At 33.9% G+C, this 15,804-nt stretch overlaps 1 protein-coding gene across 1 annotated transcript in view; it reads left to right on the forward strand.

Annotated features, from left to right (window-relative positions):
* The window catches only part of RecQ4 (RecQ4 helicase), a 104,375-nt gene that overhangs the window by 56,605 nt on the left and 31,966 nt on the right, over nt 1–15,804 (forward strand). Inside the window, exons 8-11 of the mRNA XM_089105491.1 lie at nt 4,524–4,604; nt 8,503–8,632; nt 10,904–11,079; nt 13,364–13,687. Of these exons, the coding sequence (XP_088961617.1) occupies nt 4,524–4,604; nt 8,503–8,632; nt 10,904–11,079; nt 13,364–13,687 (711 nt within the window). The remainder of the gene's footprint in view (nt 1–4,523; nt 4,605–8,502; nt 8,633–10,903; nt 11,080–13,363; nt 13,688–15,804) is intronic.

Genomic DNA, 15,804 nt, shown 5'->3' on the forward strand with positions numbered 1-15,804 from the left:
AAATAATGTCGGTATACTTCCAATAACCATCTTATATGTAAACAATGAGCAACATTCATAGCTTGCAGTCCTTTTCTCTGGGGCTGCGGTTGTCAAGTCATCCACAAAGACATAGTCATTCGATCTTTCGACTATGCTGAACAAAATAGCTATCTCAAAATTTTGATTGGCGACTTTGGGGAAAATAGGGGCTTGGGAAGTGGGCTAGCTGCCTTCCAATATTTTTGGTCACTTAAAACGACACTAGAACTTTCGATGTCCGATTAAATGAGCCCTCTCCCGATCTTCTAGGATCACTGGCTTAATACGATCATCCCTGGGGAAAAAAAGAAAGAAAAAGAAAAATACAAAATTGTACATTTTTGTATAAAGGAGCTTGAAACCTCTACAAAAGCGTTCTCTGATATGCTGAATCTATAATATATCAATTGATGTTTGGCGATGTTTCCCCCTTTTTTCAAAATTGAGAAACATTTTTAATACTTGTAACTTTTGATGGGTAACATCAACCTTGATGAATTTTATATATTTTGAAAAAGCATCCAAATTTGATTCTTTTGATTTTTCTATTGTTATCAAGACTTTGTTTCTTAAAGTTTTGGCTGCTATTGCGACACATATCTCTTTACTTACATGTCTTTATCGCGAACTGTTTGATAAATATGAAACAAAACGTGCATTACGACTAAAATAGTAATACAATGCAAAGAACAAGACTGTGTTTATTATTTATGTGTCTACTGTATTCCAATCATGATAGCCGTGCTATATATTTCTAGTGAGGTTTTTTTCTTACTAGACCTCTTCATTGGAGAAGATATTCTGCCAGCTGGTGTAGTCGTACTCTCTGGTTCTCATATTCTTCAGTTTTCCTATTCTCATTGTCTCTGGTGCTATCATTGTGGTTTGTCAATCAGACCTTTTGGGGGCAAGCCTGAGAAATTCATTAGAAAATCAGAAAGCTGAAGAAAAATCAGTCAGAAAACTTTTGCAAAGTACTGAATTGCAGACAAAAACAAATTGGATGTTTCGGCTGTATACCTAATAGTGTTTTTTTTTTTGTTTTTTTTTACCGCAGGATTATAACTACAAAAATTTAGACAGTCTGTAGACTATTGGTGCACCAAAATTTGTTTTTAGTTTGATCGAAAAACCATCTTTGCTGTTTGTTTTATTTCTAGATGTGGTGTTAAAGGTGTTTGCTATACTGTGCTGTTTTGGTAAAAGGGCCTTACTTAGAATAGGATTCTTACTTATCATTCTCCAATCTTGAAGGTTGAAAATCCTTGAATAATTCTGATTCAGTAATCTGTAAAAACACCGTGTTTGTATTTAAATGTATCAACAAAGCCTCGATTTCACCTGGGTTACTTGCATAGTTTGGGCTCCTTTTTGCTGGGGTATACCCTCAATACCTCAATACCCTCAATATTTCTTTATCTTTCATCCTTTATGATTAAATAGCTATCTTGAAATTTTGATCCGATCTTATGTAGGTTAGGAGGGTGAAGATTGTCCGATGGGATATGGGTGTCAAAGATAAATCAGGATGCCCTCTCAGAGATTTCGATCCTTAAAAAAGGTACTAAAGCTAAGCTGATTTTCGATCAAATAAGTCCTTCCTCACCCTTCTCACTACTATCCATTCAACGCGATGACCCACTGGAAAAGGTGGATAAATCAGACATACGTTGCTATTTATTAAATCAAAACTATTGCACTGGCCATAGTTTTTGAACTCTTTAGCAGCTGCTGAAACATCCCGGTCAGTGCTTACATCACATCTACGATTCTGCTATCTTTGGGAGGATTTTCCTTGTATGCTTCGTTTTCTCTTTAAGGGAAAGCCTGAGAAATTCATGACAAAATCAGAAAGCTTATGAAAACTCAGTCAGAAAACTTCTGCAAATCATTGAATTGCAGACAAAAACCTAATAGTCGTCTTCAGCGAAACACGGAAGTGGAATAAAGATAAAGTCGAACTTACAGCGAAAATCGAGGAAATCAAGAATTAAACCAATAATAAAAGCAACAATAAAGGAGTTCTAGTTCCATTACTCTATAAAAGTTCAGCCGAGACTGAAAAAAAGGTTTTTCATTTAGGTCAAACTCGTTTTAGAAAAGGCAATGCATATTAGATAATAGAAATACAAAACTGGCTGCTAAAACAGCACTCCAACCAAAATAAAGGAAATTTTTTTTTTTTTTTCCAAAGTTAAGACGTGTAAGGACTTTTCTCCTATGCAATATTCTAAGCCTTAGAAATGAGAAAGGAGTTGAAATTGGAGCTAGCAAACACCTTCCCGGGGTATAATTTAGGGTCTGAGTTCATACCTGAAAGTTTCATTCTCGTAATGGAACTATCTCCTAGATAGTGAAATGCTCCTCAGCAAGAAACGCTCCTAATACATATAGAAGCAGAGTCAGAAATAAGACATTTAAACGTTTCTCCAAAGACATGAGAAGAAATGGGCGAATACAGGGTAAATTCTAGATGGGGGGACTTTCGCTATCTCGGAAAGTTTCTGCTGAGCTTAATTCTCTACATAATCCTATTTTGATAAAGATGCATGTCCGCCTGTCTGTTAACGTCTGAATTGATATAAAACGAGTGATTTGGATAGTTTTGAAATATCCCTTCTGCTCAATAAAAAAATGTAAGTTTTCCCCCCTCATAGACCCTTCCCCCAGGCAATCTCAAAACTAAAAAAGAGAGAATAAAAAAGAAAATACTACTACTACTCACCACAGCACTAACCCACCTTCAGGGATGTTTCCAGAGCTAAACATGGCCTGGGAAGGTCTTTTGAAGCTCTTAACTCCCTCCCCCCCTCCGTGATCATTGATAAAATTGTACAAACTGTGTTTTACAACAATGAAAGTTTCAGAAATATACGTAGCTTCAGCACACATAAGGCACGATGTAAGTGTCCTAACTAGTATAACTTTGGTAAATCCGGCTTTATAAGGCTTTAAAGAGTTTAGAAAAATGCGTCTTAACTTTGGAAATGAAATCCTAGAATATTTTAGAATTCAAGTCATTGGCATTGCGTTTTAAAAAGCTAGGGTTAAAGGAAAGGAGACTCCAAACCAACATTTAAGAAAATATTATTTTTTTTCAAAGTCAAGACAGGTGTTGATCTGTCTTCTATGCAATTTTCTAAGCCTTAGAATTGAGAAAGGAGTTGAAACTGAAGCCAGAAAACGCCTTTCCAGTGCATAATTCAGGTTCTCATTCATTCCTGAAAGTTGGATGAAAGTTCTTAAGCCGAACTGGCCTTAAGTTCTTAAGCCAATTTGGCCTTAAGTTCTTAAGTCGAACTAGTTTTAAGTTCTTGTCCCGAACTTGCCTTAAGTTCATAAGCCGAACTGGCCTTAGTTCTTAAGCCGAACTGACCAGCCATGACAAACAACAACAAAAAGAGATAAAAACCCAATGACAAGACAAACAAACGGGACTGCGGCCAGTAGAGTGACTAAAACAACGCAGATATTTCACCTGTATGTAAACTAGGCCTCCTCAGCACTAAGGAATCAAAGAGAAAAAATAACTAAAAACAAATAAAACCACCACCAATATTAATAAAATACAATTGTCGCAACCGATCCACGTAGGCAATAGAAGCTGTTAGAGTTACCTCTACGAGAACACCAAAGCTACTAAGTAAAAAAGGGTAAAAATTGAAATGAAGTTAATTATTCTGTTGCGAAATAATCCTCTTGTTAGCTATTCATGAACAAGAATTGCTTCAAGTTTTTTTTGGTTGTGGTAATAACAACAATTTATAGTCGTAAAACCCTAATTTTATTATGCGACGTGTACATATTATACAGTACTGTTTACTCAATGTATTGAAATAAAAAATTAAAAAAGCATATCTTGAAAATAACTTAAGCCTTATTAAATGCAATATTAGTAGCCTTCAGTGGTTTCTGGCTAGTTCCTGTGTTCCTAAGAATTCTGACACAGTTGCCGAAATTTAGTGATTAATTCGGTTTTCTTCATCGACATTTCGCCCAAATTGAAAATATCATTATTAATTTTTTTTTATAATTATTCTAGTCATTCTTAAAAAGTGATACAGAGTTGGTTAGTAATTAATTTATTTTTTTTCCTGTTACAAAATGTAGTAGCAAAATAGAGAAAAATTCTACCTTGGTTATGCGTTCATTACTTTTTATACAGGGTCTCTTAATTAATCAATAGACGTAAGAGCCATCTGTAAGAAAGGAAAAACGAACATATTTATTATTTCCTAGCTTGGTCGTTAAAAGAAAAGCATTTTATGTAGATTCATAAGGGCACACAATTCTAACCCTTGGAGGGTGGGGTAAAACGCAAAAATTATGGACTTTAGACTGCCTCTTTTTATATCTCGTTTGTGGGTCCATTAAGCCAAACTTTGAAAGAGTGTATGGAGGCCGCTGGGTTAGTTGTGCTATAGATGTAAGTGTGTGGAGATTTCTTGTATTGAGGGAGGAAATAATGGACAGAGTACGTTATACTTACTGTTTTCTTTTAGGGATGTGATTCAATTATCATATATTGTACGAGACAGCAAACGTGTGAGAATCTTGCTTGTTTTCTAAGATCGCAATTCAAGGTAAGTGTGGATAATGAGCCTAGAATAAAATGTCATTTTATTAATGCTTACAAGAATTATAAAAGTTAATCCTAACCCTAGCCCCTTCAAACACTTGTTTATCTCTCAATATGCAAAACTTATTTTCATAATCAATATTATTATAAAGTATATAAAAATAAAGCAATATAAGAAGTAGAATAATAAGTTTCTATATAAAGAAGTAAAATAAAGCAGTAAGAATAAATCAGGTTAATAAGATAAAGCAAGTAAAGTAATATTAAAATAGAATAGTTTGCTCAAAACCAGATGGTATGAATCGTAATTTAATAATTCTAGAGGAGAATTATTTTGAAGGTTTTCTTCATATCTTTATCTCGAGGATTCAAGGTAAATAAAAAAGAATTGCGGACGCAGCCTGTTCCGTAAGACAGGAGTGGGTTTTTTCTGAACTTGGAAACTTCACAGACACTTGGAATGTCAAATTTATTAGTAAAAATTGCTTATCGTGATTGCGGTATTCGCCGTAACCTAGTATAGAATGAACTCTAGCCCATAGTAACCGTAAATTTTGAAACGCGTTTTGAAACAAACGAAAATGTCAAGTGAGGAAGAATTGCCTTTCTTTAGCTTAAATTGTATTCCCTTCCCTTGATAATCCCCTCATCCCCTTTTTCTCAATTTGGCCCTGTGATATTCGCTTTCACTCGTTTTTGACAAGTAAATTATGAATTGCTTTTATATTACTTAACATATTATACTACTTATAAGTAATATAAGGGGGTGGGGGGATTATCAAGGCAAGGGAATACAATTTAAGCTGAAGAAAGAATATAAAAATATCCCTAAAAAATTCTATTTAAACTTTTTAACTTTCAATATTTTGCTTCAAAAAGTGCATTTTCCCAAGGTTTTGGTTAGGGCACAGGAATAATTATTGAATAGAATGGATATCAAAAGTCTTTGGAGCGAAAGTAAAAAAAAAGATAAAATAAAAAATCAATTAAAGGAAGGGTTTTACCTGTTTTTGGGGAAGAGTTAAGTTATCGTTAATTTTAAAAAGATAAAAAAACAAGAAACCAGATATAGACCTAATTAGATTGTAGGCGGGATAAACTGTACTCTTTTGCGCATGAAACTCGTTTTAGTATATAGATAAAAAGTGTAGCTTAAACAAAAAAAAAATAGGAGCATAGGGGGATTTGAGGGGGAAGTTTTTATAGTAATTGAAGCATGAAATAAGTTTTTTATGCAATGTTAGGAATGGGGAGGCAATTGGAAAGAAAACCTTTATACTAATTGAAATTTAAAATAGTTTTTTTTTATGGTTGGGACGCCACCGTATGACATATTGTACCGCTTGACAAAATCTCGGATACTCATGAAATTATTAAACTTTGAAAAATGTTAAAGATTTTTTTAAGTCGTTAACACTGAATGAGTGACACTGAATGTTAACACTGAATGAGTTTTAGTTCTCATTCAGTGAACATCTAAAAAGCGGATTATATATATATGACTGAAATTGTGAAATACATGATCCAGCATTCAATTAGTTGGACTTGTGAAATATATATCCTGCAGAATTTGTCGAGAAGTTAATTATCTTTGGATTTTGCTGAGAAGTTCACTCGGAATCGCTGTTAGCGGTGGCATTATTAACGGCGGCTTAGCTAATTGGACGGTTTGAGTCAGCGTGGATAAAATAATTGATTCTTAAACAGGTACGCTTTTCTATTTTAAGTAGCTAGTAATTACCATCAAGATTAGGGAATCAACGGATGTCCAGCTACACATTTTAAAGAAATAAGTGAAATATCAATAGAGCTTAAAAAACTGGATTCCCTATGCGAAAAGGTAGAAAAATTATCTATGGAATTTTCTTCAATTTCGAAATCTCTAAATAAGAAAATTTGTGAAATGGAAAAAGGATCGGAAAATACAGAGATGGAAGTTCGTGAGCTGAAAATGGAAGTTGCAAAAAATAATAAGATAATGCATAGAATTGAGGCGGATCAAAAAAGGTGTAATGTGATGCTCTACAATTTTGACCCGAAAATAAGGGGTTCTAATCTAAAAGAGGACATTCTTAGATTCTTAAATAAAATAGTAAGAGGCACCAGGTTTATGCAGACAGATATTAAAGATGTTTGTTCGTTTACCTTCAAACCAGAAAGTCAGACCAGTCGTAATTAAATTAGCGTCTATGGAATTGAAAAAATCCCTATTTACTTCGGCTGCACTTTTCAAAAGGTTTCGTTTGTCAGTAGGGCCAGATTATACTTCTTCAGATTTATTGGCGCGCAGTAAGTTGATACCAATTTTGGAAGCCATGCTTACGGAAGGCCATTTACAGACAAAACTGAGGGGTGTGAGACTTTTCGTAGGGGATAAGATTTTTGCATACGATTGTGAATTGGGTAAAGCGAAAGAAATTTACCGAGAACAACGAAGGGTTATAACAGTAGAGGAAATGAGAACCCATGATCATCAGAGTTCCGATTTAGATCGTAATATAACAGGGGCAATGGTCAGTAGTATAGTATTTAGGAGTAAAGGAGATGTTGATTCAGTGGTTCATTTTAATTTTGGAGGAAAGGTGTTAGAGGTTAAAGAAGAATTGGTTTTTTGGGTGTTAAGTTTAGTGCATTAAGGGGGATCTCTAGGCATTTAGAACGTTTTAATTTAATGGGTAATAGGCAAATAAATATGCTTTTGAGAAGTAATTTAGGTCAGCTAGCTGACATGAGGATCCAGAAAAGAGTTTTCCGGACAAAAGTAGCTTCTATTCTACATTGGGGCTCTGAGATTTTGGGTTTTGTTAAAGCAACTAAGCTAGAAGTAGTTCAGCTAAGATATTTTAAGAAAATTTTAGTCTTGAAGGATTCATTGAGTTCAGTGGTACTGAAAGGAGATTTGGGGCTTTTCTCTTTAAGAAGTACTAGATTGGTTAGAACGGTAAAATTCTGAGAGAAGATAATTAGGCTACCTAGAGTTCGGCTTCGTTTAAGGATTAAACATAGGGAATCATGTCTGAGGGGATAGCTTGTTACGGTTTTTTGGATTTGAATTTTATTGTGCTTAGTGTTTGTTGGTTAAAATGTTGAACCTTGGTGTGTTTCTTTTTTTTCGTTTTGTTTTCTTTTTTGATTTTATTTTTATCTGAAGTTGTATTTTGTTCCTGAGGTTTGTTTGTAGACCGTATTATGTGTTGCTATGACCCATAGGCTTTTTGCAATAGATCTTGTCTTATCATATACCTAAAATTGGTTTTGGTAGAGGGTTTTCATGGTGGGGCAGTAAAGGTAAAGGATGCGGCACTAGACCCTTAAGGTCCAAACCGGCGGTGCTGATCTCCGTTTCGTGGCCCTTCAGCCAGGAAGTGCAATGGGGGGCTGGGGGCCAGCCAACCAACCAATGGTGGGGCAGTGGAGGAATATAAGACTCAATCCGATATCTCTTTGGATACGGATTTGATCTTGTTTTTTGTCTTAACATTAACTATATCTGCTTTCCATGTGTTTTCCCCCCTCCCCCCAGCAGAAACAAGATTTCTTTTTTATAACTGAATTGCTTCTTTTGAATTTCATTTCTCTATTTCCTCCCTGAAATGTAATCATGGGCTCGACTGAAATTTGGGAGTTCAAAAACCTTTAATATTCAACGTGGGATGGGAACAGATGTCTCACAAGTCCTAAGATATTATTAAAGTATGTATAATGGTCCGAACTTCTCAATTTTTAATTTAATTACTATGTTTGTTGTGCTTTACATAAGGTCGGGGTAACCAGGTAAGAGCAATAGCCTCCAGGTTGACTACAAACTACACCCCTACCCAAAATTCTTGAAACATCATTTACTTGTTGATTGTTAATATGACCACATCTTATGTTACAAGTTCTGTCAATTTTTCTTCCAGGATTCGTTACTTGATCTTGAATCCAATTCCAAGAAGAAAAAGACACGAGGAATATCATGGAGTTGTGAAGCATATCATGCTGGCTTGTCTTCTTCTAGGAGGCGAACGATACAGGACAGTTTTATGAAGGGTAATAGTATTTAACCACAAAGGAACAGAGTGTACTTCTAACCAGACCTGTGACTCGATAAATTCTCTTTCTTTTTTTACCTGTTTAAAATTTCACACAGGAGAACCAACCAGATGAAATTTGACATTTCGTTCTGTTCGCTCTCTTTCACTCTCTTTCACTCTCTTTCACTCTCTTTCGCTCTCTCTTTCGCATATTTTTTTCGATTTTGTCACACAGGAGAACCAACCAGATGAAATTTAACTTTTCGTTCTGTTTGCTCTTTTCATTCTCTTTCGCTCTCTTTTCACTCTCTTTTGCTCTCTCTTTCGCATATTTTTTTCTTTTTTGTCACATACGCTTTAGAAGGTAATGTTATGAGCTCTCGAAATTACGTCAGAGGCTTCAACCAAAAAAAAAAAAAAAAAATTAAATAAAAAAGACTAGGTAAATGATTTTTCTTTCTGACACACACTTTAGAAAGTAGTGTAATGAGCTCTCGAAATTACGTCAGAGGCTTCAACCAAAATTTAATAAAAAAAAAACTATTAAAAAAGACTAGATAAATGACTTTTCTGTCTGACATACGCTTTAGAAGGTAATGTTATGAGCTCTCGAAATTACGTCAGAGGCTTCAACCAAAAATCAACGAAAGAATTCAATAAAAAGACTAGGTAAATGATTTTTCTTTCTGACACACACTTTAGAAAGTAGTGTAATGAGCTCTCGAAATTACGTCAGAGGCTTCAACCAAAATTTAATAAAATAAAAACAACAAAAAAGAGTAGGTAACTGACTTTTCTTTCTTACATACGCTTAAGAAAGTAGTGTGATGAGCTCTCGAAATTACGTTAGAGGCTTTAGTCAAAATTCAATAAAAAAAATGAAAACCAATATTTTACAAGAGAGCGGAAAAGTTGAAAAACGTGCTTTGGAATTAAATTTAACAGTTTACATTATGCAGAAACATTTTTTGTACATATGAGGTTTTCATTTTTCAGGCATCCATGATGTAACAAAGCACTATTTGGTACTAAAAAGTTTATTTATAAACTGTTCATAGGAGTGGGTAAAAAGACCAAAGTAGGAGGGATCAGATAGATCCATTCGGTAGTTCTTGCTTAATTTAAAGAGTTGACTATAAATCAGTGAGTTAGAAAAAATATATATATTGCATCCCACTTTTGAATCTGACTAGTTTTATCAGCTGATCAGCTATTATGTGGCAAAAACCGGACCTCAGCAGATTTACCCCATAATTACGTAATTTGCTGAGAATTTCATAATAATATGCAATTTTCACATATGCATGCTGAATATCAAAAAGTGCATCCAACAATATGGTGTACAGGTTTACTTTTTTTGTGCAGCTCCACAAGATTTAAGGATCAAAATTTAAGCCTCGTACTATTTTAATTTTTTTCTTGTTTCTTTTAATTCTTTTTTTTAAATATATATATCTAAGCTTTAATCCCTTTTTATGTGTATTTCATTTCATGTTCATTTAATTTCATTCTTCCCAAGAACAGGGTGTGATGTGCGTGCACGTTCTGGATTTTTTTTCCTTTTTTTCAATGTTTTTTTTATGTGTGAAGGAGCCGCTTTCTTCAAGGGTTTTTATATGCTTGATAGAACACGAAAATGTCGAATTTAGTTTATCTTTTTCTTGTTTGTTTATTAAATTTGGTTGATTTTTTCTCTATCTTTTTTAGTGTCTGTTTATTTTTGTTTATTTATTATTATTTCATTTAAATTTCAAATTTGCTTCGATTTTAAATTTGTATATTTACTCCTTCCATTCTTCATTTAGATGTTTTTCTCCTTCTATTGAATCCTTGTCTTTGATTCACAGAGGTTCTTTGTCAGACACGGACACGTCAAACCAGATTTGATAGTCTAACCGTAATCGACAAAGCGCATTTAATTTACTAATAAGTTTTATATACGAGTTCCAAAAAAAGTAGCTCTTTGTCAGTTTTCTCTTGGCTCATATTGTTGTTGTTTTGTTTCTACTACTTTCGATTTTTCTACTTTTTTGTTCTATAACATGTTTAATGGAAATGTAAATCCACTTGTATTCATTAGTCTGTTCAGGGGTATAAGTTGAAGGAGGGAGGGGTAATTGCCTTCCCTGGATTTTGGAAACATCTATATTTTTTATATTCATTTAAAAAAAATAATTTCTTCTGTTTCTTCTTCTCGCTCTTTTGTATTTTCTATTCAGTAATCTGCATAAAATTAAAAAAAGAAATTGGAGAAAAGCCTAGCTAAGATGCTGACTTTCCATTCTAGGAAAGCTTAAGATAGTGGTCGCAACTGTTGCATTTGGTATGGGAATAAACAAATCTGACATTCGCGCTGTAATCCACTATAATATGCCAAGAAATCCCGAGAGCTACGTCCAGGAAATTGGTCGGTCAGGAAGAGATGGGAAACTGGCTCACTGCCATCTATTTTTAGACTCTAATGTAAGTTTAAATCTGGAACTCATATTCTACTTTACCTTTAAGGCCTGTTCATTGGTATTTTGAAAACAAGCTTTTTTTTAATGTTATACAAAGAAGTTTATTTTCTACGACATAGAACTAGTGGGGAAACTACTACTTACATAGGGTTCTACGACATAGGGTTACATAGGGTTCTACGACATAGAACGAGAAACTACTACTTAAGCCACCCAGAAACCACACCGTTTCTCCTCGGGTTCTATCCGCACTTTATTCAAATGAACAGGATTTAAGATCAATTTGTCGCAGTAATACAGCTTTTTTCCGTTAAATGAGCGAGAGATTTATTTCAGAAACAACTCTAGCTCCAAGGAATGACATCGGTTCTCGTCGAGTCCATTATTTGCTTCCGAATGCCCTTTGTTCAAATGTACGAACGGGAATTTGAAACCGAGTTTGTTGATGTCACAGCAAACAGCTTTTTTTAATTCATACAACGAGTGAGAGATTTAATGCAGAAGCAACTTTAGTCCTCAAGGAATCACATCGGTTCTCTTCGAATCCATTATGTGCTTCCGAATGCCCTTTGTTCAAATTTTCACCATATACACGGGACTCAGTAGAGGAAAAAACTTCCTGTTGAAAGTTTTACATAGGTAGGACCCATCAAAAACTGGGGGAACGATTGCATGAACACAAAATTTCAATAGATAAGTCCCTGAGATTTGAAAATGAAAAAGAAAACTTTGATTCAGCTGTGGCTCTGCATATTTTTGAAAATCCTGAACATTTAGTTGCTTTTGAAGAGGGAACTTTAATATCTTCCGTAAATGGCCTACCACAATCTTATAGAGAGGTAATTAAGATAAAAAAATAATATATAAACAGTAATTTTGCTTTAGAGACACGGGAGGTATTTTCTTAAGGCAAATTTGTAATAACTAAATATTAAAAGATTCAATCAATATTGTTCCCCCGTCTAATTTAAGACAACCTGTCCGCATATCTAATGAAAATGGAGGTTGCAGGCAGGCAAAATCTATTGCCAAGCAAAGAATATTTGTCCAATCCAATTGGTGAATTGTCTTTCATTTATTCTGGCTGGTTTCTTTAATTCAGTATTTTTTCTTTTATAGTAGAGTTCACTTCAAAAGATTTTTTTTTTTTTTTTTTTTTTTTTTTTTTTTTTTTTTTTTTTTTTTGTACAGAGGACAAATGGGCGGAGGTCCTTGTCAAAATATCTGCTTGTTTTTCGTTTTCTCATATTTTGCTACTGGCTGACAAAATCCTTGTTCTTCTCACCTATTTGATTTTGTTTTTCATTTATTATATCATTTCTTTTCCTTGTTTCATACGTCATATATAGCCAGTGTGGTCTTAGAATGTTTTTACGACTTTAATAAATCAGACGTGAGTTTGTTTTTTGTATTGTGTTTGTATTTTTTTCTTATATTTGTATATATGTTTCAATTTATTTTAAGATTTTTTTCGAATATGAAGTGAAAATATTTGGATTTGATCATTATTTGCTCAAAAAAGCTTCTTTTTTCTTTTAAAGTTCACTTTTTTTAATGCCTTTTCTTTTTCTCAATATTTTCATTTCATTCTAATTGCAGATGAAAAGCATTGTAGTTAAAGAAATTATTTCTGCAAACAGAAAAATCCACATCTAGACACCTATCTTAAAATTTCGCCATTGAAAAAGGGCACTTTTATATCAGCTTTTTCATTCAATTTATTACATTCAAACGTATAGCAAATACTACAAAAAAAAAGAAACTGAGAGACAACAGCTGTTTGGAGAGAACAACGCTTTCATTTACGATGGGAATTTCCAAATAGGATAACGGAAAAATGGCGATAAATATAATCAGTTATCCTTTTCATGAAAGGATATTAAAGTTGGTCTCAGTTTGATATTTCGTTGAAGAAATATGCCATGAAAAATTAGATGAAAGTTTTGGTTACTAGCTCTATTTCTTGTAATAATAATTTTCAAATTATATATTGTTATTGAGCTGTTTTCACCTTCGTTTTGATCGTTTGAAATTCAAGAAAATCGAGTCGTATAATATTTATTTTTGTATAAGTTCGAGTATTTATTTTTGAAGTAATTTTTATTTTTATTTTGGAGTAATTCTAAACTGTGTAGTACTATTCAAAGCTTTATTTGTTAGGAATCATGAAGTGCAGATGCAAGACATTGTTAGATTGTATCTAAGGATGTCTGAGAACATCTCATCACGAAAATTAAACAATGAAAGTGCTTGATTTTTGCTCTTTTAAACAAGTTTGATTCTTTTAGTCGTTAGATTTGAATGAATTGAGGCGATTCACCTATACAAATGCAGTAGACGCCACCGCACTTAAAACCTTAGTGAATGAAACCTTCCCTCCCTGTAAATGCAACCACTCTTTGGGTGCCATATCATGTCGACGTCATGAGGTGGCGCTACCCATTGCCGAATTGGTCAATAAAATGGACGTTACTGAAGAAACGATTGCGACGTTACTTTGTCATCTTACAACTCGTTTTCCAGATTGGATTTCGTTTGAATCACAGGGTTATTCCACCTGTAATGTAAAGTGTTATAAAGGGCCATCTCAGCTTTTGGAAATATCGAAAAAGGTATTTATTTATTTTTGAGATGGATATTTATTTGTATTCTTCTGACGGATATTTGCTCATGATCACTCTTGTTTATCATATGTTTTTTCTTGTGAGTTTTGCTATGATACAACAGAATACAACGAGCATGGGAAATTTATTGGAGTGGATAACTGGCACTAGTGTCGAAAAGAAAAATCTCCAACGTTATACTGTGTTTAGTGATACTGGTGTTGGTTCTTGGCGTTTACCCCCCCCCCCTGAAAAATACCCCCCACGGAAAATACCCTTCCCCCCCCGGAAAATGCCTCCCCCCCGTGGAAAATAAGGTTTTCCAAATTTGAGTATTTTGTTTGAGTTTTATTTTTTTTATTTCTGTAGCGGGGGGGAGGTGAACTTTGGCACTTGTGTTTTATGTGCCACTCATTCAAGTTTACGCTGTGTAAAATTCGAGAACACATTAGTTTTTGCGTTAGTTTCTTCGTTACTTTAGAAATAAATTTGGGCTATAGATTTGCATATTGGGGGGGGGGGGAGTAAAGTATATTGGGTATGCATGCAAAATGTGTTTGGTAAAATTATTCTGCATATTAGATCGATAGATAGAGAAGTGTATTTTAAAGCCGAATATACGACCATGAAGATAGTAAAATAACATAAATGAAAGGCACAAATAACATAAACTTCGATCAGCGATCATCATAAAACACATAAATGAAACAATACATTAACCTAATAATAGTACTTAATACTCAGAAAAACGGTCATTGAAAAAAAAAACACTTAACACTTGGAAAAAACACTTAAATGAAACATTACATTTACTTAATACTGTGTTTTATTTATTTATTTTTTTTTTCAGTTAACAGAATTTCCAGATACCTCTCTATTCTTCTGTAATTTTTTAAGTGGCCATACCTAGAAAGAATTGTTTTCTGACTTCAAACTTTCCAAATACTTTACCCCCCCCCCCCCCTATTTCATATTTATGGCCCAAATTATATATTTCCTATATATTTTGTCACTTCTCTTTGTCTTGTCTTGCGCTAAGCTAAAAAAACTAACGAAGAAACCGGTTTATTCTCGAGTTTTACACAGCGTAAACTAGTGCGAGTGGTGCATAATACACAAGTATCAAAATTCCTTCCCCCTACGGAAAAAAACAATAAAATTGTCAAATTTGGAAAGCCTTATTTTCCACAGGTGAGTATTTCCCGGGGGTATTTACCGATTTTTTTTTCACGGGTGGGGAGGGGGGTTATTTTCCACGGTGGGGTAATCGTCGGGGGGGGGGGGGTAAACGCCGGCCACCACTGGTGTTGGATATTTACTGATGTTCACTCGAGTTTGTCATATGTTTTATCGTAAATTTTACTATAATAAAACTGTATACAAGGAGCGTTATTGGAGTAGAAACTAATTTAATAGATTTTTTAAAACTAATTAAATGGATTAACTTAATTTAAATTAAAACTAATTTAATTTATTGGAGTAGAAACTGGTACTAATGTCGAAAAAAAACAATCTCTTGAGATTTTGAAAAATTTCGAAAAAAAAAATTGAAATGAGATTTTGAGAATTGTCGAAAAATCGTCATCTTGAGTTTGGTGATATTTGTCTCTTTCTATCTTCTGTAAATTAATGCATGTTTGTTCTTTGAGGATTCTCTAAAATTTAGGGGATGGTAAAGAAAATCAAAGTTCTGTTACCAGTGGAGCTACCAGCTTAGAGTTAGTTCGCCTGTTGAGCTTGCTAATTTTTTTCCAAACTAAGGTAGGTCTCCTTTCTGCAAACTGGGTTTCGATTTAAATTATTCTTGGAAAAAAAAAATGATGAATCATCATTTACAGGGTTGTAGATTAATCATATTAAGTATCAATTTTCTTAAAAAAAAATAATTGAAAAGTCAATTTTAGATTTTGAAATTCTTCAATTTTTCTGAGAGTTTACCAAACACTAATCTGACTGTAGCGCTAGTAGTTCTTGATCCCTATCTTCCCATGTTAAATTATAGTCTAGTCTCGCACCAAGGCACTTGGTGCTAGAGATTTTGATCTCGCACCAAGGCACCCCCTCTGTAGATTTTGAAAATACTTTTGTTGGTATTTTCATTGAATAGATGGCTTTTTCATATTCAT

This window comes from Artemia sp. Qi Xiang Cuo, chromosome 19 (genome assembly GCF_049724085.1).
Source record: "Artemia sp. Qi Xiang Cuo chromosome 19, ASM4972408v1, whole genome shotgun sequence".
Lineage (NCBI taxonomy): Eukaryota > Metazoa > Arthropoda > Branchiopoda > Anostraca > Artemiidae > Artemia > Artemia sp. Qi Xiang Cuo.